Source organism: Ursus arctos, unplaced genomic scaffold, assembly GCF_023065955.2.
Source record: "Ursus arctos isolate Adak ecotype North America unplaced genomic scaffold, UrsArc2.0 scaffold_6, whole genome shotgun sequence".
Classification (NCBI taxonomy): Eukaryota; Metazoa; Chordata; class Mammalia; order Carnivora; family Ursidae; genus Ursus; species Ursus arctos.
Window position 1 is genome coordinate 54,239,483 of NW_026623078.1, and position 23,113 is coordinate 54,262,595.

The 23,113-nt window shown below is 35.9% G+C and overlaps 1 protein-coding gene across 1 annotated transcript in view; it reads left to right on the forward strand.

Annotated features, from left to right (window-relative positions):
- The window catches only part of DCAF13 (DDB1 and CUL4 associated factor 13), a 28,113-nt gene that overhangs the window by 1,177 nt on the left and 3,823 nt on the right, over nucleotides 1–23,113 (forward strand). The window contains exons 2-8 of the mRNA XM_026495593.4: nucleotides 2,360–2,559; nucleotides 3,133–3,240; nucleotides 7,321–7,410; nucleotides 9,021–9,176; nucleotides 12,816–12,893; nucleotides 15,028–15,110; nucleotides 18,696–18,860. Of these exons, the coding sequence (XP_026351378.1) occupies nucleotides 2,360–2,559; nucleotides 3,133–3,240; nucleotides 7,321–7,410; nucleotides 9,021–9,176; nucleotides 12,816–12,893; nucleotides 15,028–15,110; nucleotides 18,696–18,860 (880 nt within the window). The remainder of the gene's footprint in view (nucleotides 1–2,359; nucleotides 2,560–3,132; nucleotides 3,241–7,320; nucleotides 7,411–9,020; nucleotides 9,177–12,815; nucleotides 12,894–15,027; nucleotides 15,111–18,695; nucleotides 18,861–23,113) is intronic.

Consider the following 23,113-nt stretch of genomic DNA (forward strand, 5'->3'; position numbering starts at 1 on the left):
CTAGTTTCACTAGTCACTACTTTCCTTCCAAGTACGCTTACATTTACCCTTGGACATCTGAGTGCATTTCAGACATTTCTCTTTCAGATGTCCTGCGGCACACACCCTTACTCAAATTAGCTCCTTCCTCTGAACAGTAATCTTTCCATACTTACTTCCTGTGGTTCCCCTCCCCAGCCCATTTAAAGCACCCTTCTTCTGTGCTTTGATCACATTTTTGTACTAACATCAGAGTGTGTATCACATTGTCTCATGATTATTTTGGTTATCAGTCTTTTCCATCAGATTGAACTTGTATTGAAGGGAAGAGTCATATTTGTTTCTATGTCCACTGTGTCTAGACAACACCTGGCACATAGTGGTTGCCTTATAAATGTCTGAAGGAATGAGTGAGTGACTGGCTGGTCATAATCTCCATGTTAGGAGATTATTAGTCATCTGTTGTTATCGAGTGTCTTATTTTCTATGATATCTTCTTGTTTCTTTATAGTTTCTGATGAAAGTGGTTTTTTAAAAGATTTTATTTATTTTTTTGAGAGATTTTATTTATTTATTTGAGCAGGGGAAGGGGCAGAGGGAGAGGAAGAAGCAGACTCCCCACTGGGCAGGGAGCATGACCTGGGGCTCAGTCCCAGGACCCTGAGTTCAAGACCTGAGCTGAAGGCAGACATTTAGCTGACTGAGCCACCCAGGTGCCCTTCATGGAAGTTTTAATAACAATATGGAAAAATAGAAGCTTAGGAGCTCTGTAAAACATAAATCAAGGAAGACATTTGTTACCCCACCCTTTTTTAAAAAAGATTTATTTATTTATTTGAGAGAGAGAGAGAGAAAGAACCTCAAGTGGACTCCCCTCTGGGCGCAGATCCCAGGACCCCAAGATCATGACCTGAGCCGAAGTTGGTAGTCAGCTGCTTAACCAACTAAGCCACCCAGGCGCCCATTTGTTACCTTTTTTTATTCTTTCATTCTTGTTTAGGTGTTATTTTCTTGTAAATTTTGATTGAATGTTGGATGTAATACCATTAACAGGGAGTTAGAGAAAAAAAAAAAAGACAGCAAGGTGAAGGTGTGGGGTAAGAAGATGCATTTACTTTTAAACATTAAGGGTTTTTTAGACATGTGGGCTTAGAATTATTTCCTAAGCACAACTAATTTACTGAGACATGTTCGGCAGCATAGCATAATAGTTAGGAACATGTATTCTGAAACCAGACTGCTTTTGTTTGAATCCTGTCATTATCACTTCATAGGAAGTTACCTCTCCGTACCTCAACTTCCCAGCTATAAAATGGGAAATAGTAATAGAACTTACCCATAGGGTGCTTTGGAGATTAAATGCGTTAATACACAGTATTTGGAACAGTGCTTGGGACATGGTGAACTGTTTTTTAAATAAGTTAATAAGTTTTTTAAATAAGTAAACAAATGTGTGAAATGCTCAATAAAAAGTAACTATAATCATAATCACAGTGTATGCCTTGGGGTGCCTGGGTGGCTCAGTCATTAAGCGTCTGCCTTCGGCTCAGGTCGTGATCCCAGCATTCTGGGATTGAGCGCCACATTGGGTTCCCTGCTCAGCGGGGAGCCTGCTGCTCCCTCTCCGCCTGCTTGTGCTCCCTCTCTCGCTGCCTCTCTCTCTCTGTCAAATAAATAAATAAAATCTTAAAAAAAAACCCCACAGTGTATGTCTATCAGTATAGTGGTTAGCACTGGAGATAAATAGTGCTAATCCTGCCCCAAAAGGAGCTTAGAGTTCAGTTGAGTAAACATTTGTCATAAATTTGTTTTGTACCACGCATTGTGCTAGGCATAAGTAGTAAAATGAAGAATGTGGTGGAAGCCCTACCCATGAAAGCTTTACAACCCAGTTAAAGAATGTAGTAGGGCATATAAAAGGAAAAGCTGAGGTTATATGTAGGGTCTAAGTATTTTTTTTTTTAAGATTTTATTTTATTTATTTATTTGACAGAGATAGAGACAGCCAGCGAGAGAGGGAACACAAGCAGGGGGAGTGGGAGAGGAAGAAGCAGGCTCAGCAGAAGAGCCTGATGTGGGGCTTGATCCCATAACGCCGGGATCACGCCCTGAGCCAAAGGCAGACGCTTAACCGCTGTGCCACCCAGGCGCCCCAGGGTCTAAGTATTTTGCAAGATGTATGCATTCCATAGTTTTCCGGTAGTTTTGGAGAGGTTTCTGAGTAAAAGGTCATCTACTTTTGTATTTTTCACAGTGCTAGGCATAGAACAGTGTTCCTAACAAAGGCTTATTGAGTAACAAATTGAATAATTAGCTGAGGAAGACCACAGGAAATATTAAAAGTGAATTATTTTATTAAGAGGAGTCATTTTTATTTCAGTTCCAAGAAACTATGATCCTACCTTACATCCTTTTGAGGTCCCACGAGAATACATAAGAGCTTTAAATGCTACCAAACTGGAACGGGTATTTGCAAAACCATTCCTTGCTTCTCTGGATGGTCACCGAGATGGAGTCAATTGCTTGGCAAAGCATCCAAAGAGCCTGGCTACTGTCCTTTCTGGGGCATGTGATGGAGAGGCAAGTGTCATTCTAAACATTGCTATTTTAAACTAAAAGTAGTTGTGTTACAAATGTTTGTTAGTTTTGCATTACTATGGATTTTAATTGGTTTGATTTAATTTTTCTATGTCCTGGTTTCTATTAATTCTCAAGAATGAATTCTGTTTGAATTATGAACTACAGTAGTTTCTCATCTAAGCCTCAGAAATTAGAAAGGTAGCAGCTGAAGGCTCAGTTGAGCTGAAGGCTCAAGCATGTTTACAGTAGTAAAGGTATTTGGTTCCCCCCCTCCCTCCCACAGAGGATGTTATTAATGATTCAACACTTATTTTCACTCTGGCAAGAAAAGAAAGCTTTGAAACATTTTAAACTAGAATCAACAGAGTACTTAACAGATTGAATTTTCTGCTTGTTGATATACTATCCATATGCACTGTAGTATTTTAAACTAGAGGATTTTGTTTTTAGCAGTCTGGTAGAGTGAGTCATAGCCTTTTCATTGTGAATTTATTTTTCTTGGATGTAGTACTCCTGTGCCTGAACATTTTATGTTTATAGTTCACTAAAATTTCTTGCTATGCTTTATCATAGGTTAGAATTTGGAACTTGACTAAACGAAAATGTATCCGTACAGTACAAGCACATGAAGGTTTTGTACGAGGAATATGTACTCGCTTTTGTGGGACTTCTTTTTTTACTGTAAGTATAATTCAATTAGTCATTAACTCTTTTCAACATGCGTAAGACTGAGCTAATGTTTTTTGAATTCATTTATTTGTTCCAAGAGCCTTTTGGAGTTTCACAACCCAAAATAACTTTTTATAAAGCCTTGAAAAGTCCTAGTTTTCTTTATATACTTCAGTCTTCTTCATATTTCTTGATTTTTTAAAATAAATAATTACTTAATATGTTATCGAATTAATATTCTGTAGAACACTGAGAAGTGGGATTAATGCAAGGCGAGGCTAGAAAGGTAATCTGTTTACTCTGGACTATTTTCAGTGTTCGAGATGAGTAATTTGTACTTTGTCAGAGAGTAGTAAATTTTTGAAGTATCTGTGTGTGTCGTAAGGTATAGAGAATGTACAGTTTACCATTCTAATCATTTTTAAGTGTACATTTCAGTGGCATTAAGTACATTCACATTATTGTGAGACCCTTACCACTTTTTCATCTTCCCAAACTGAAACTCATGTCCATTAAACAGTAACTCCTTATTCCCATCTTCCCCTGGCCCTTTGTAACCACTGTTCCACTTTCTTTTTCTATGCAGCTTACTATTCTGGGTACCTCACATAAGTGGAATTATGTCATATTTGCCCTTTTGTGTCTGCCTTATTTCATTTAGTGTAATGTCTTTATGGTTCATCCATGTTGTAGCTGGTGTCAGAATTTCTTTCCTTTTTATGGTTGAATCATACTCTGTTGTACATACATATGTTTTGTTTATCCGTTCATCCATCAGTGGACATTTGGATTGTCTCCATCTTCTGCTTTTATGAATAATGCTGCTGTAAACATTAGTGTGCAAATGTCTGCTCAAGTTCGTTGAAAGTTTTGTAACAGGAATGACAGAATCTAAGCTGTGCTTTGAGGTAATTAATTTGACAGCAGTAAGTGATCAGTTTAGAGGCTGTTTTAATTTTTTTTTTTTAAGATTTTATTTATTTATTTGACAGAGAGAGACAGCCAGCGAGAGAGGGAACACAAGCAGGGGGGAGTGGGAGATGGAGAAGTCTGATGTGGGGCTTGATCCCAGAACGCCAGGATCATGCCCTGAGCCTAAGGCAGACGCTTAATGACTGCGCCACCCAGGCGCCCCTTGAGGCTGTTTTAATAATCTGGGTAGGCAAAAATGAATCTGTGCTAGGGAGGGAAAACCGTGGAAAGAAGTCGTTAGGTTTAGAAACATTTTGGGGGTGTGACAGGCTTGGCAACTGAGGGGTATTTAGGAAGATTCCTTTTCCTTCTAGAAATGGGGAAGTCAAGAGTGTCAGAAGCTTCAGAGGAGAAAGGGAATGGGAAGGATATGGTATGATGAACTGGACTGCAATGGACTATCTGAATGAAGAGGTCTATCACACCCTTACAGATGTAGGTCTGGATTTGAGGAGGGAAGTGAGAACTAAACTTGGTATCATCAGTACAGGAATAATGATTGAAGTCGTGGTATGGCGTCATTGGGGGAAAGTGATGGAAAATGTAGAAATACAGAAATGTCAGGGAAATAGCCTTGGGGAGTGCCTGCTCCTAGGTAGGAAGTAGGAAAACTCTAGGAGTAGCCAGAGATCTAGAAGTAAGCCGGTAAACAAGCTTAATGTCCCAGGAGAAAAGAATCATTGGTTCTGTGAACTACTACAAAGGATGATGGAGATGAAGACTGAAAGAAATACTTTAGGAATATAAACCTGTAAAAAATAGAAAGTTAACAGTCCTGTAATTTCAGTTTTACCACTGTTGGCAGTTTGGTGTCTATCCTTTCATCTGTTTTGACCTATATATATATAGCAGTTTGTGTATACATACTCGCTAATCAACCATGTAAATCTTGAGTAGTGCGCTGGGTGCCAAGGTAGATTGCAAAGGAATAGCAAAGGGAAGAGATGACTTCTGGGAGACCTTTAAATATTTGAAAGATTGTCATGTGGAAGAAGAAATGGACTTTTCTGTATAGCAGCGTTAGTAATAGTTGTTAATGTTAAAAGATTTGTTTTCAGTGTAGGGACAAACTTACTCGCTGTCAAAAACCGAAATAGGCTACTTGGTAGGGAATTCAGGTATTTTTTACTAAAGGGGTTTACACAAGCTTCATGACCCTGTATACAATATGTTGTAGAAGGAATTGAGTGGGAAGTTGGAGCAGACTGACTATAACTCCACTTTCAGTTGGTTATTCTTTTGGATATATTGATTTGTTTAATATCCCAGCCAGAGGATTTACTGGCTGGGTTTTATATATATATGTATATATATACTTAAAATGAATAAAGGCTGAAAAATATTTCATAGTCACTGTTCACTTCCTTTCTTCAGATAAGACACATGAAAACTGCTTGTTGGCCGAATTTTAGCACTTAGTGTTTCAAAAAATGTTCAATACACAATGCTGCAAAAGATAAATCTTTATTACCTGTATTTCATAATATCTACTATATCTCCATTTGTGGCACCAACAGGTCTTTTTCAGCCTACTCAGCCTTGAGATAAGATATCCTGACCAGGCGTATGTTGCTTGGCTCCTCATTTCTACAAAATGTTAAACCTTTCTCAGCATTGATGATCTGCTAAGGCTTATACTCAGCAGACTGTATAGGGCAGCTTAGTCAATTACAAAGGAATTCAGTCTTGAGCTTGCAGATACTATAAGAAGCTTGATCGAAAGAAGCAATCTTTAGGGTAGACATTCTCAATGACAATTATCTGTCTTGCATAAATGCTAAAATTCCAGTGGGTCAGGCTAGATTAACAAAGACCTCAGTACCTAAATTAGATCTTACTAGCTCCCAGTAATGGGTTTCCAAAATTGAGTTTTTGGTATGATGCCAATAACTCAGATTCAGGTTGTCATTAAGATATAACCCTATTAAATATGTTTTGTCTATTATAAGGATGTTGTTAATGATTCTGTTAGCATCTTCAACAAAAAAATTCCTCTCTGACCTTAGTACCAAACTTCTCTCCTAATCACTTACCTGTTGTAATATCATGGGCGCTATGAATTGTTTTGCAGGAAGGGTTTCTCTTTTTGAATTTGCTTTAAGGAAAGAACTAAATTTATACCCCTCTCCTAGATAAATATATATCTTTGTTAATATTTTTATTTAGAAAGTGGATGTAGATTGTATATAATGTAAAAAACAAGAAAGTTAACATACCCTGTATTTCTATTTTCAGTTAAAACTAGTGGTTTGGCGTATATATATACAATCGTTCGCACCCTGTATATGATTATTTTATGTTTTTAACCCTAAACTAAGTTATATTGTGCATTCTGTTTTGCAGCTTATTTCACCTAATATCTTGAATGTATCTGCCACATGCCCAAGCCTAAATTACCATTGTTCATTACCTTGGTTTGATTTGGGCTCAGGTGCTAATAGTCCTACCTGCTGTGGCTTTTTCACCATCTGCGCAACTGTCAGTTCACTGAAAAGGCAAATGATGTCTTTACAACATTATGGAAATAGTTTTGACCTTATGGACCCCTGAAAAATTCTCAGGATCCTTCAGATGTCTGCATTTCACAGTTTGAAAACCATTGACTTAATAGTTTTGGAGTCTTATGTCATGCAAAGAAGGCTTTACCCATGGCAAGATTATAAAAATGACTTCTGTCTACTATTTTTATGTTTTGTATTGGAATTTTTTACAATTAAAATTATGTGGAATTTTGTATTTATGTCAGGTATCAGATTGCTTCAAACTTTTTAAATGACTAACCTGATACCATAATACTATTTTATTATAATCCACTTTTCTCCCTAATTTGAAATGCCATCCTTATCACAGTATGCATTTTTTTGCCATATTTATGGCCTGACTTTGTTTCTACTCTCCTTTTGCTCTTATACTGTCTTATTTTTAATTTTATCCCCTATGTATTTGTCACAAATCTTTACTATAACATGGTGGGACATAAATGAATCAACAAATATAGTACTGGAAGAGTATGGGATGTGTATTTTTTAAACTAGAGATGTTTATAATTTGATGTATATGTTATCAAGTTTACAGTTAATAACAGTAGTTCATTATCATCTGAATCATTAATGTTTTGAGGTTGGTGATGACAAAACTGTGAAGCAGTGGAAAATGGATGGACCAGGCTATGGAGAAGAGGAGGAACCATTGCATACAATATTAGGAAAGGTACAGAAATAAATTGGCCTATACTTTGTCTATTGAAAGTCTTCTCTTAAAATTATTTCGGAATTAATTTTTTAAAAAGATGTAAATGAGACTTTAGTCTGCAATAATTGACCTATTTTAAGTAATATTTAATGCAGTTAAGTCCTTTGCAGCTAAAGAATTTGAATGGGTCTTTGGTGTTCATTGTATTGGGTTCAGCTTCTGCGTTTAGCTGGAGGATGCAATGAAACATTTCTTATGGCAAGTCCATGGGAGGAAATCTATAAGAAAAATAATGCTTTGGCTTCTCTCTGATTTATATTATCATAGTTCTTACACAAAGCTCCGAATTTCTTACTTGAAAGAACCCCTTAGGCAATGAAGAGGTATTATAATACGATGTTTTTTGTATAAATCTCATTTACATTTCGTAAAACATTATTCTGCAAATCAGATGATATGGTTTAGTTATATCTTAAGTATAATTCAGATCATATGGCCTACCCATGTTTCATAATGCTTACATTTTGAAATTAAGCGAACTTCTAAAGTTAGATTAATCTTTAAATATCTGCATTTTAAAAATCAATTTGTCATTTCAGTATTATGTTGGTATATATTTAAGTTCTGCTTTTCAGATTTCAAGAAATTGTAAATGTTTTTAAAGGTACATGGAGGTGGGACATGAGTATAACATGGTAATAATTTTCAAGTGGTAAAAAAGTTAGTAATTCCTAAAACAAAATTGGTTTCATTCTTGAAAATGTCTTTTCTCTAGGAGCTCCAAATATTTTTTAAATATTTCATTTTACCCCTATATCTGTGGTAATGGAGATTAATTTTTACTGCGGAAAAGTTTGTCAGACTTGCCTTCGTGAATAGAAAATAATTGGAAGCCTGCGGATGCTGCTAAGAGTTCTTAAAAGCCTAAAGTGTTGGCTAAATATTTCCCTTGAATTTGCTTTCCAAACATTTTTTAGCACATAGTATAAAGACAGATTTTAATCTGGCCTTGAATAGATCAATCACGTCTTTTAAGTGGATAATAACAAATTTATGAGATTTTATTGATTTTAACAATATTAGCATCCACCATTGCCAGATTTATTTCTCTCCCTAAATTTTAATCCAGTTGTTGGTTTCGGTATTTTTGTCCTGGGAATCAGTACTTCATGTATTAAATGTGGAACTAAGTGTTTTAGACCTTACCCTTGCATTTCATTAATTGTTTGCAAGGTCCTCGAATACCCAGTGATGATTAGGGATTACTTCAGTGATATGTATTCAAACTTAATTAAATACGTCCAATGTTAACAGTTTTCTGTATTCCTAGAATGTGTTAGATAGGAATCGTTACTTTTTATGGTACTGTGTTCTCCTTTATTTTTTTTTTTTTTCAATTTTTATTTTAAGTAGGTTCCATGTCCAATGTGGGGCTTGAACTCACAACCCTGAGATCAAGAGTTGTATGCTCTACGGAGTGAGTCTTAAGTAAAGGCTTCAGAGGAGTTTCTTTGTAAACAGGGATTTTCTTTAAAAAATGAGAATGTGGGTAAATATATTTAAAATATGTAGATTTGAAATATTAATGATAGAAAGACCCATCTATAACAACATCTTTGCTCTTAAAGACAGTGTATACGGGAATTGATCATCATTGGAAAGAAGCTGTTTTTGCCACATGTGGACAGCAAGTAGACATTTGGGATGAACAAAGAACAAGTCCTATATGTTCAATGACCTGGGGATTCGACAGTATAAGTAGTGTTAAATTTAACCCAATTGAGGTAATGCTGCTTTTTAAAATACTTCTGCTTCCTCTTTCTTTATTTAATAATTTCAGCTCTGTTTAGGAAACTTTTGAGTGTATGATAAAAGAATTTTGTTTAAATTTTAATTGGCTTCTGGCATTTGGTTAGTTTTCCAGATTATATCTGAGTTCTGATATCTTTGGTCAGATCTCGACGTGTTTGCCCAGTTTAGTCCCATATACCAGTGTTATGCACTGTTAGAGGAAGGTGTGTGCATGTACTCATAGGAGTAGAATTCAAGCAAATACTGTACTGTGAACAGTTTTACTCATGTCTTCAGTACTCATGTTCTACAGATTACATCATTGTATATGGGGAAATGTTCATTTTTTAACTCTCTTTGAGATCAGAAGAGGCATTGAGCATTGTTTTCTCTATTTGTAAGTGACAAGGGCACTAATGATTTGTAGTAATATGCATGATTACTACTATACTGCATAATGACAGTTGTATTTTTCTTTGCTCAGAAGTCTGATATGGTGATTCCTAAGTCCTTCAAGGTCTGAGGGAAGAGTTGGAGATTAAACTCTACTTACTGTTTATTTAGGTCTGAATTTAGGAAAGGAGGCTGCCCTAAAGGCTAAGCTAGTCCTTGGACTTAAGATCTTTCCCTGAGCTATTTCTGAATACATAACAATAGATGAACTCATTGTCCAAAAGACTCAGTAGAGATACCTTTCCTGCAGAAAGAAAAGGAAATTGTTGCATGTATAAACTAATCTTCAAAGTTATCAGGAGATTATCATGTTAGATGGTATAAGAGATTATCCTGATATGTAAGTTTTGCACTCTCAGAGACCAAGCTGATAAAAGGAAAAAATGTTAAGTCAAAGTAGTAGAAGATAAAATCATTTATATAAAGTATTGGAACATGAGGTGGTGCAGTTCGATGTGAATTTGACCTTGTGGTGCTGCTGAGAGGTCAGATGGTCAGAGAGCACCCTTCTTGTCCCCAGCACATACCTGCCTGCACACTTCTGGGAGGGGTTACAGGTCAAGAGCAGGGGTTGGCAAACTGGTTCATGAGCCCACTGCCTGTTTTTATAAATCAAGTTTTACTAGAACACAGTCATGCCCTTTTGTTTATATATTGTTTGTAGCTGCCTCTGTACTATGATAGCAGAATTGGCCCACAGAAGTTTAAAATATTTACTCTTTGGTCCTTTACAGAAAAAGTTTGCTGACCCCTGGTCTAAAGTATCTATCTGTATTATATCTTCCTCACTCCATCCTCCATCATCGTTTGGTTGTAGAAGTGAGATATGGCATGAGGGGGCAAGCCAGCTTTGCAGAGCCAGGCCAAGGTGACCCTAGGCAGAAACAGGCTACAAACACAAGCAATTTGTAGGAACATTTTGTGTCCTACTTGGTGTGGAGTTAAACTGAAACTGTATTTTCTGCTAGCGTACCTTGGTAGTGACCTTATATAAGTCACACTTCTTCTCTATATTTGCTTCTTTATTTTTAAAATGAAGGTCATGAGGGTAAAACGTGATAAATTTTATGAGTATTTTTTAAAGATGCTACCCAAATTTAGGATGACGTTATTACTATTAAAAAAATAGAACAGAGCGATACTGATTCCTACATGTCTGAGGTATAAACAGTTATTTTGCGTCTCTATTCTGGTAAACACCTATGTCAGAAGAGCTGATGGTTAATTCCAAAAATCGTAATTAGTTATTAGTGATGACCTAGTGACCATGTTTTTCAAACTTGACTGTATAACAACTATATTTGTTCAGCTGTGTGGGTTTGTTTTTTGTTTTTTTTTTTTATTACCATTATGAATTGAGGGGTAAAAGCAAATGGTGTGCATGTCTCTTATCCTATATTAAATTTAATGGGAAGGGCATGTTGCTGTGAACAAATGGAGTGTATTTGTTTCCTCTAATAATTAATAATTAATTTTCTGTTAAAATATTGAAGCCTACAGTTTTGCTAAAGCCAAAAGTTTTATGCTGAGCATTGCCACATTTTGTAGTGTAAAAGTCGGCTTTCAGTCTAGGTTGAATTTTTTACTTTTCTCAGATTAAAGTCTTTATTTTTAGAAATGGAACCTGGTCACACTTTGAGGTGGCAGAATGAGAAACCAAGAAAGATTGAGAGGAGTCAGTAACTAGGGGAAAGTCTCAGAGGAAGTGATTTAAAAAGGAAGGTTTGGGGTTGTTTTTTTGTTTTTTAAGTAAAGATTTTATTATTAGAGAGAGAGAAAATGAGCAGTGGGGAGAGGTAGAGGGAGAGAGAGAAGCAGACTTCTGGAATGCCTAGCAAGAAGCCCAATGGCGGGGGTCAATCCCAGGACCTGGGATCATGACCTGAGCCGAAGGCAGACACTTAACTGACTGAGCCATCCAGGTACCCCAAAAAGGAAGGCTTTGGAAAGGACTGGAGAAGAAGTCATGATTGCAGCATTAGCTTTATGATGTTTCATTTGAACTGTGTACACATATACAGTAGGAGTTAGCTAGCCATACAGCTATGTAGTAGATAACTCTTCTTCCTACACTTGCAGTAGGAAGTGATAGGCAGAAGCCAGGAGTTATGAGCGTCAGGAACCATGAGTAAGGAGGCACGGTGGGACTCAGGCCCTGCTGGTAGGTAGAGGGATTGTTCTCACATAAAGCTAAGGGTTAGGTATGTCAGCCTCTTGGACACTATAACTGACTTATAAGCAAATTAAATACTTGCAGGTAGGTATGTGTTGGGGGCAGGAAGGGTGCCCTCTGACCATCTGATCTCTCAGCAGCACCACAAGGCCAAACTCACATTGAACTGCAGCACCTCATGTTCCAGTACTTCATACAAACAATTTTATACCCTGCTACTTTGACTTAACCTTTTTCCCCTTTTACCAGCTTGGGTCTCTGAGAGTGTAAAACTTACCTGTCAGGATATTCTCTTATACCATCTAACATGATAATCTCTTGGTAACTTTGAAGATTAGTTTATACGTGGAGCAATTAAACAGTTGGACAAAGAACTGGCTTAATTTATACAGTTAATGAACATGAGGAAATGTTTAACTATTAAAAGGCAGTAGTTCATATGATTAGGAAATATTGCTGTACAGATGTGAACTTTTAAATGCCACTACTTAATGCTTCTTGGTTGCAGTAAAATTGACATATTTCCACACTGCAGTGTATATTGATACAGCTCTTGGGAAAACAGCTAGTCCTAAATAATCAAAAACCATAAAATTGTTCATACTTTTGACTCAGTAATTCACTACTGAAATTTTATCCTTTGAAAAAGAAGAGTTGAATTTATGAAAATGTTTGTTGAAGGGTTAGTGATAATACTGGAAACTAGGAAATAGGCTCAAGTTGAAGAATGGATAAATAAAATATGTTCTGTTATTAAAACAACACTGAATTATCTGAACACTCCCATCACTGGCATGTAAAATACACTCATGGGCATTTAGCAATGAAAATACTTGACTTAGGTTGCTGAGGTTATGAGTGATCATTGTTCTCTCTTAAAAATGGACTTTAGTATTGTAACTTTGTATCTTAAACATAAACATTAAGGGTAATTGAATCATTTGTTCATTGAATGGACAGGGTTTGCTGCCAAGCCTGGCTTTTAACTGGTGATTCCTATTTTTAGACATTTCTCTTGGGAAGTTGTGCTTCTGACAGGAATATAGTACTATATGATATGAGGCAAGCTACTCCCCTGAAAAAGGTGAGTTTCAGTTTGTTTCTGCTTTGTACAATTGTTAATGCATTCCTCTATGAAGTGAGTGGCAAAAAAATACGGAGCAAATGTTTTTTTTCAGAATTGAATTTTTTTCATAGGCTTATTCTTAGAAGCCAAAGTGATTATAATGGCATTCTCTCATATCCTTGTTGCTTTTTAGAGACCCTTAAATTTTCACTAAGTTCTGTATCCTAGTCAACTTTGTATCTTCCATAATACCAGTAAGTTTTAGGCACCTAAACTGGTACTTGTTGAGCTCAAAGTTCTTAAGTATTGCATCCCATTACTACACACCCCCATGGTTTTCATATGACACATACAGTATTCAGTTCCAGAATGTTTTGTAATGAATTCACATAACCAGCTTTATTTGTTTAATTACATGCTGATGGATACTAGTTGACATTTTGTTTAGATAAGCACTAACTTGTTCAAGGTGACACATTTCCCAGCAGTTTTAAGGCAGTCATTCCAGGACTTAGATACCAAAGCTGATACAGCCTTAAGCTGACTCAAGAGGGACTGACATATTGTCAGTAAAGAGAGGAGTACCATTATAAGTGAAAAGTATAAAGTTGATTTCAAGTGCTCAAATTCAGAGTGCAGAAGGGCCTAGCCACCATTTGTGTGCTGCAAGTCCATTGTCATAGTCCACATGTGAAAGAAATGCTTTTAATGTTTTTGTTGTTCCTAAACCATTTTTACTACATGTAGTAAATACAGAAATATTACAAGTAGAGTATATTCATTGAGGTTTGAACTGCATAAAAATGATAATCTTTCCAAAGTACCACTTTAATCATTTCGCTCATTCATGTAGTATAGTGGGCAGATCTTGCATGAACTTTGGTATTAGACCTTAAGCAGGTAACTTAGTCTGTGTTTGTCCTGTAAAATGGTGATATTAATAACTACTTTTCAGCACATTGGTGAGAATAAAACATGATAACAGAATTCTAAGTTGAAATCTAGTTTAATAAGTAGTAGTTTTTGCCCCCCTCTGCATATTCTGTTTTTAATGGTGCTCCATTACTTTTAGTTGAAGAAAAGAATGATAGCCTGGCTTTCAAGGCCCTCCAAATCTGGTCCCAATTTGCATTCCATTGATATAGTTGTTTCAGTCAGTAAGGCAACATTTAAATAGGGTTTGTCACATGGAGGTCACCTTGATGGAGGTAGAGATGCTATTATCTCTCATTTATTCTGTATAGTAGGCTATCATTGTTTCTTCTGTCTTTTCTCCTACACTTATTAGTTTTCAACCAGGGGTCTATTTTTAGGAATGTGGGAGATGCATTTTAGAGACGGGCCTTTAGGGGCGCCTGGGTGGCACAGACGTTAAGCGTCTGCCTTTTGCTCAGGGCGTGATCCCAGCGTTCTGGGATCGAACCCCACATCAGGCTCCTCTGCTAAGAGCCTGCTTCTCCCTCTCCCACTCCCTCTGCTTGTGTTCCCTCTCTCGCTGGCTGTTTCTCTCTGTCAAATAAATAAATAAACTCTTTAAAAATAAAATAAAATTAAAATAAAATAAAATAAAATAAAATAAAATAAAATAAAATAAAAAATAGAGACGGGCCTTTAGTGGACATGTGCCTGAGAGGCTAAACATTTGCAGTGTACAGTTACACATAACAAAAATTATCCTACTCAAAATGCCAGTAGTGTTTTTGCTGAGAAATACTAATATGCTGATCCTTCACAGGTCAGCTCAAATCATGCTTGTCTTTTTGAAACCTTTCTTCTCTTCTTTAACCCTAAAATCACTGTTAATTTTGTCCCCAATTTGATACTTAATTATTTACTGTCTCTTTGTTTGTATTTTAAGTTTTCTTACATATATCTCATTTTCCTGACTAAAGTATAAGTTATTTGAGGTTGAGGGACCATTTGTTAAGCATATTTATATTTTTCAGTATTTACTACTTAGCCTATGTACTCTGTAAACAATTATTGACTTCTTTTTGTATTGCACCGAGCTGAGTACTGTGCACATAATAGGTGTTTACTAAATATTTGCTTACATCAATTAAAAAAAAGGAAAGAAAATGAAGTGGGAGACTTATCCATTTGAGAGGGAATTGATTTAATGGTGATGGGTTGGTTTATTCCTCCTTCTCAGGTCATCTTAGATATGAGAACAAATACAATTTGTTGGAACCCTATGGAAGCTTTCATTTTTACTGCAGCAAATGAAGATTACAAGTAAGTTTTCTGCTTTTTAAAACCTATTTATTTCTATGTAAAGTGGCTCCATTGTATAAATCTTACTAATGAAATATGTTTTCCTACATAGTATTCCTTCAAATATAAGATAGAAAATTGTCACTTGTTTTGCTAAAATAAATATTTCCCAAATTGGAGAAGAGCTTAGAAAAATATTCTCAGTTTTCAAAGTGATGTAGACTAAGGACAGTAAACTGTGACCCATGGACCAAATCCTGTCGGCTGCCTGTTTTTGTAAATAGTTATTGGAATATAACGATACTCATTTATATATTGAATGTGGCTGCTTTTGTGCTATCATGCCTGAGTTTAGTGGTTGCAACAGAGACCGTATGGCCCACAAAGCTGAAAATATTTATTATGTGGCCCTTCATAGAAAAAGTTTGCTGATCTCTATACCATATAAATAATGAGTGAACCATACATGTTATAATAGAAACTAAAAATATTTGCTTACAATGTGTAGTTCTTCACAAAGCTGTTACTCATATAGTCATGTTATCAGCATCACTATTAACTTCAGTAAGACAAAAGGAAAAATAAAGTTTCAGTTTTTACCTTTACGTTTATGGACTCCATGTAAAGGTGACTTAGCAGCCTTACATTTTTGACCTAGAAGGAATTTTATAATCCCTTATATATTGCCTTAAAACTTGTTGAGGCATTTCACATTGGCTGTCTTACTTTATCTTCTCAGTATCCCTAAAAGGTAGATAGGACATGTATGCTGTCCCCTTTTTAGAGATGAGGGTGTTAGAGCTGGGAGTTTAATCCCCTAGGGAGGAAAGAGTGTCTTCCTTTTTTTTTTTTTTTTTACTCCAAAGCATTTGTTGTAGTACAGTGCATATGGTAGATTCTTAATACATGTTTTTTTGAGAAGGTGGAAGTTTGTAATTGGATTGAACTTTAGATCTTCTGTCTTTAAGTTCTTTGTTCTTTCCACTGTTATTATTTATGAAAACATTAATTAGCTCAGAAATAGGATTTATTACATGATGTTTTAGTGGTACCAACTAAAAACATTATGACTTTCCGTACTATGCTCATTTGGATTCTCATTGTATGGTAAGATCAAACCAAATTAATTGAAGGCCTTTTAGTCTTTATCAACATTTTGAAATTAAATGGCCTTATTCCAGTTAAAGGAAATAAAATAATGTTTTGCTGACCAACCTTATTAAAGTTTCTAAAGTTTGTTCTAATTAGCTATTTTTGCAAGACACTTTTATACAGAGTATCTGGAATTTCTCAGTTCTTGCCTTCGGAAGAATTTCATAGGCACCTGAAACAAAGAGCACATCCCTTGTAAGAAAATGCTGTAATTTGCTCTTACCTGAAAGTGATCTTGCCTTGGTGTACTCTATATTTTTTAATATTTTCTTTCTTTTATTGCCCACCAAATAATATAATCATTCTGAATTCAAAACCCAGGTTTAAGTCTAGACCCACCCAGTAACCACTGTAGAAATTTGGACTAGACATGTAAATGAACTCTGTGCCATAGTTTCATCATCTGTAAGATAATAGGGTTGAAATAGATGATCCCTAAAGACTCCTATAACTCGAAACTTTGTTTATGTAAACATTTTCTTTTCAAATGGGTTCATTTGCTTAGATTTTGAATAAGTTCTTAACCTTTTTCTTGTGTCGAGATTAACAATTTACTAAAAAAATCAGAATGTGTTAAACAAAAGCAAACCTGGTTGAGGACTACTGCTCTAAAGGAATATAAAGCAGGAGGAATATAAAGAGGAATATAAAGCGATTGTCAACTCAGAAATTTAACCTCAAAGATCAGGATGACATTGGCTGACCATCCTGTGGTATGTGGAGAGATTAAAAAACAAAACAAAACAACAGACTTTTCTCTTGAGAGTTTTATGTTATTTGGGATATTTTACCAATACCATGAATGATTTTTCATAGTAATGATGTTAAAAAATATTCTTTTTTAAGTGTTAGGTGAATTTTTTAAACAATTTATTTTGAAATAATTTTAGGTTTATTGAAAAGATGCAAAAATTGTATTTGTCAGCCAGTGGATTCCCCTAAAGTTAACATCTTATGTAACCATAGTTCAGTTAGCAAAAACAAGAGTACAATACATTTAGCATTGGTTAACCAAACCACAGACTTTATTTCATCACCAGCCTTTCCATTAATGTTCTTTGTCCGTTCTAGAATCCAACACAGGATCCCATGTTGCATTTAATTGTCATGTCTCCTTAGTCTGCTCAGTCTGTGACTGTTCCTTACTTACTCTTCCCTTGTCTTTCATGACCTTAGTACTTTTGAAAAGGATTTGTTAGTTTATCTTGTAGACTGCCCTTAATTTGGGCTAACCTGATATTTTCTCATTATTAGATTGAGATTATGCATTTTTTTCAAGAATACCACAAAACCGATATGCCCTTCTTGGGTCATCACTTCAGGGATACGTGATGTCACTTTGTCTTATTACTGGTGGTGTTAACCTTGATCACTTAGTTATGTGCTATCTGCCAAGTTTCTCACTGTGAAGTCACTATTTTTTTCCTTTTGTAATTAACACTAGTCTTTGGAGAGATACTTTGAAATTATGTAGATACCCTGTTTCTCCTCAAACTATTGCTCAGTAATTGTAGCATTTTGAAGTGTTTTAATGTTAGGAACTTGTTTATAGTAATGCTGTGTTACTGTTGTTCATTGTGCACATGGTTCATTTGAAGCATTATTCTTCTGTTAATTAAGAATTTTTAAATCTTGAAAATCATGAACTCATTTTTTTGTTTTACCAGCTGTGCACAAAATATAGTTTTCTAATTTTAGTAGACCCTTTGAAAAGCCATAGTCACTTTTATATATCACTGACAGGAGTGGAACTTTGTTGGAAATGAGTCAACTCAGAAACCTTAAAAGTTCTCATGCTTTTGGACTTTGTAATTTACTTGTAAGAATTTGTCCAGATTTAATTGAATTTGTCCCATTCAGTTAAAGATTGAATTTCAAAAATTCAAATACTGGAATTTAAGAATTATTTAAAATTGAAAGTTGGAAATTTTTTATTAATAAAGTATAAGTATATTTAAGTTTTAAATAATTTATAAGTTATTTAACTCATTTAAATATGCAACCATAAATGTTTATAATATGCTACATGAAGTATCAGAATACAGAACTTTATACAGTATTACCAATTTTGTTAAAAGTATATATTTAAATATTAGCATAGTGAAAAGATTAGAAGTAATTATACTGCACTAACTGTTGTTCCTTTGGTGGGGAATTAAAGGTAAGTTTTGTTCTCTGTACTTTTTTTGAAAGTTTCACATTTTCTACAATGCGATTTAGGTTTATGAGGATGAAAGTGTGTTAAGTTTAATCTTAAGGAATAAAAACTGGTAATATTTTTCTCTGTCCCTTACCTGCTGTGTAAAAACCTATATATTTATGACTGCAAGTCCATTGTCATAGTCCACATGTGAAAGAAATGCTTTTAGCTAATGGTCTTAATTTCCCTAATGTCTCTTTATACTGCATATGTTTCTTTATAGAAATTTGTGTGGAATAATCATTCTTTTACAGCTTGTATACTTTTGATATGCGTGCACTGGACACTCCTGTAATGGTACATATGGATCATGTATCTGCGGTACTTGATGTGGACTATTCTCCCACTGGGAAAGAGTTTGTGTCTGCTAGTTTTGATAAATCTATTCGTATCTTTCCTGTGGACAAAAGTAGAAGCAGGTATGTGACTACCAGCAAACTATTTGTTCTCATTTGATGTTTTCTTGTCTTGATCATCATTTACCTTTTTTGAAAGGTTACCTATTTGGTTATGTGTATATGGTGGGACTCACATCTAGGTATTGTGACTTAGGATACCAACTTCCACTGTGTCATCTGGGCAGAACATCAGCCTACTGGGCAGTTTCTTTCACTAAATAGGATATTACCTTTATATAATTTCTTGATATGAAATCTTAGTGTTTGCCTTAAGGTGAAAGCCTTTATTTCAGAGTTGTTTTTAAGTGTCTTAGACTACACTTTTTTTTTTTAAGACTTAATTCCTTTTAGAGCACTTTATGGTTTACAACAAAATTGAGAGGAAGGTACAGAGATTTTTTTTTTAAGATTTTATTTATTTGAGAGAGCGCGAGAGAGCACAAGCAGGGGTAGCGGCAGAGGGAGAAGGAGAAGCAGACTCCCTGCTGAGCAGGGAGCCTGATGTGGAGCCGGATCCCAGAACCCTGGGATCATGACCTGAGCCGAAGGCAGATGCTTAACCAACTGAGCCACCCAGGCGCCCCCAGAGATTTGTTATATAGTCTCTGCCCCAACACATGCAGAGCCATCACCCCTCCACGCATTATCAGCATCATTCACCAGAATAGTGTGTTTGTTAGTAAGGATAAACCTGCATTGACACGTCTTAATCACCTTAAATCCATAATTTACCTTTACGGTTCACTCTTTGTGTTCTACATTTGTGGGTTTGAACAAATGTATAATGACATATTTTCATCATGATAATATTTTCATTGCTCTAAAATATAATAAACTTTTAAAAAATTTTGATTTGTTAAGAACTTAGAGAAGTTTTCCTTCATATAGTTTCCCTCAATAACAACAGTGCCTTTTTTTTTTCTTATTCAAATTCAGTTCTTATACACTCAAGCAAAAATAAAAAAGAGGAAAAAAAGCAGTTTAAAATTGTCAGGCTCATTCTTCCTCCATCCCACTTAGTAGGTATATGTCCTGGAATGACCAAGAGGTGGGAAATATGATACTCAGCTGACCTTTACTCCCATTTGTCTCTTGTTCTGTAAGCATATCGCGTGTGACTCTAGTGTTAAGATATGTGTTATTTTGTACAGCTTGGCCCTTTACTACATATTACGTGTTATTGAATGTATATATTTATACATCTATACTGTATTACATATTGCTGTATTGAGTTAGATTATAAAAAACTATAGCGTTTTAAGGTTTTAAGGATAGTTTTGACTGCACTTGGTTTTTTGCTTTACGGGCTGACTTCAAAACCTAACTCCTGTGTAAGATAATCGCTGCTTGTATAGTGTGTTTACAGAGCACTTTCATGCACATTCTTGTTGTTCCTTAGTAATGGTTTTTATTGTTCCTGGAAGCATATTCAGAGCAAAACCAAGTAAGTTGGAAGAAGTTTCCCTGTAAAAAAGAATGATAACTAGGGCACCCAGCTGGCTCAGTCAGTAGAGCATGCGACCCTTGATCTCAGGGTCATGAATTCAAGCCCCACGTTGGGTGTAGAGATTACTTAAAATAATTTTTTTTTAATGATAAAGTATTATAGTGGTGTTGCTCACACTTGAAGATATGACTAGCTCCATTTTAATACAGTAATAGTATTGACGTTAAAATTTAAAAAGAATAATCTAAATGGTCTCTCTAAAGTACCATATAAATACATATACACAATATATATATGCATATACATGAATACATATACTTGATTGAGTGTCGTACTCTTCTTGCTTCGTGTAATTAAAGCTCAATGGGGGAAGATGGACTTGGTGAAAGGTAACAATATAATTGGAGATAGGAAAGGTAAGGAGAGGAGTGAGTGCAATCTGGGAGAGGAAAGAACAGAAAACATGTATAATGAGGGTTGGGGGTGATGATCTGTGCTGGAGGACAGCGGTGTGGAGCTGTAAAGCAGTGTACCCAGCTTCCTAAAGATTGATGGTAGCAGAGAGTTGTTCTGGGACCCTTCCTTCCCTTAAAAAAAAAAAATCTAGAGAACATTCATTTGGTGTTGTAACTATAACAAGCTGGAGAAATCTCACCATTTTAATGCAGTGATGAGAATTTTGGTTACTGCTTTTACTGATAAAGAGCCTAGCTTTTATAGTGCTGAAGCTTTTTGAGTCTTTTGAAAGAGTGATGTTCATTTTCAAAGGCATGTCGTGTCCTTCTCCTGACTCACCATCATTCTGTTCCAGCAGGGTCAGAACTAGGGTGTATCTAAGTCAGGGGCCTTGGGTGCAGAATTTCAAGGAGTTCCTCATTGTTGTCAGGGTTGTACAGGTGCCAACCCTGTGTCTGTACCTCAGTTTCTTCACCCTCGTCCCAGCCCTGTTTCAGAAACAAAAGATCTTTCAAACAGTGCATCCTGAGAGTCAGGCAACTCATCCATACCTTGTTTGGTCATAGTCAACCTGCTTTTGTTTGCCATTTTGGTATTTTTCTTGTGGTAGTTGCATCTTTCTACCCTCTAATTTGAGTGAGCCATACTGATTCCTAACCCTTCTTGTATCATTGATTATCAGCATGCCATTGTCGTCATCATTGTGTATCTGATTAAAAAGGTGCTTGACTCAAAAGTGTACTGACTGGAGTATTCTGATGACTTTGATCTTCATTCCATCTTCTCCATGTAGAACTCTCAGTGTTCGTTCTCATATGGCTGTTGCCTCCTTTACAACTTACTTGATACTCTCCAAACTGTGATGAATGGTTTGTTGGGGTTATTCAGTCACGCCCACAGCAGGGCTGGTAGTTTGCATTCTTCTCACATTCCTGGAAGATACTAAGAATCAGGGGAATGTGCCCTTCAATTATTTTCTTTGAACCAGAACCGCCAAAGGTAGTAGCACAATATTTTCCTAACATGATGCATGAGCAGACACAAAGAATGGGGAAAGAAGAAAGAAGAATAAGAGAATTGAGAACGTTTGGGCACCTATGATCTCAAGGTCTCTGCAGCTGAGTTATTCCAAAGCTATTGTGGGCATCCAAATGCAGATCTATCTAAAAAGCTCAGGTAATTGAAAGTTGTATGAAGTAAGGAGTTCTTATGCCCCTTTTCTAGGGAGTTGTCTCCTGATGACACTTAGAGATTTTGTAATCACAGTGGTGGTATATGGTACTTGTTGTTGGGTTTAAATATAAGTCATATTTCCTCTGATCTTTGCCTTCATCTGCTTAAAAGGTAGTTCTGGCTTGTTCTGTGGTCTGCTCTAGTTCATTACAAATATCAAATAGCGCAGCCAGTCCTTTTGAGTAATCTTTATGTTTAAAATGTTTTTCTTTGAAAGACCTTAAAATGGTAAAATGTATTTTTAAAGTAAATTTTTAATAGATTATTAAAAACTACAGGTAAGTCAGTGTTTGAGATTAGACTTCTATTGGGATTTCATTCAATATTTACCAAGCAAACAAGTAAATTACTTGTATTCACATGGATAGTTTGACTGTATAGTGAAGAATTTAAGTTTTTAGAATGTATATATCTCCTAATGGTATAACTTTAGTGAGCTTTGTAAATCTTTAACATGCATAAACATATTTAGAAGTTAAGAACTCTGCATAGTTTACCATTAAGGAGGATCTGTTTTGGTTAAGGAACTAACCATTGGATTTGACTGGTTTCATATATCAACAGATTATTTTTAATGGTTAAAGCCTGATTGAATTTCCTACCGTTTTTTTTTTTAAGATTTTAAAAATTTATTTGTAAGAGAGAGTGTGAGCACGCACAAGCAGGCGGAGGTGCAGAGGGAGAGGGAGGAGCAGGCTTCCCACCGAGCAGGGAGCCTGCCACGGGGCTCCATCCTGCGACCCTGACATCATGACCTGAGCCGAAGGCAGACGCTTAACCGACTGAGCCACCCAGGCACCCCAAATTTCCTAGCATTTAAATTCATTGGGTGGGTCAGTTGGTTAAGTGTCTGCCTTCTGCTCAGGTATGATCCCAGGGTACTGGGATCAATTTCCGCATCGGGCTCCAGCTCAGCGGAGGGCCTCCTTCTCCCTCTGTCTACTGTTCCCCCGCTTGTGCTTTCTCTCTCTCTCTGACAAACAAATAAATAAAATCTTTTTAAATAAATAAATGAATTTCATTATATTGCTAAAGAAAAGAAGGGCCACTTAAATAGGTAGAGATTATGAGAAATGAATCTTGTGAAAGCAGAGCATTGTGAGGGGGAAGAAAATGCATCTATCTCATCTAGTTTTTT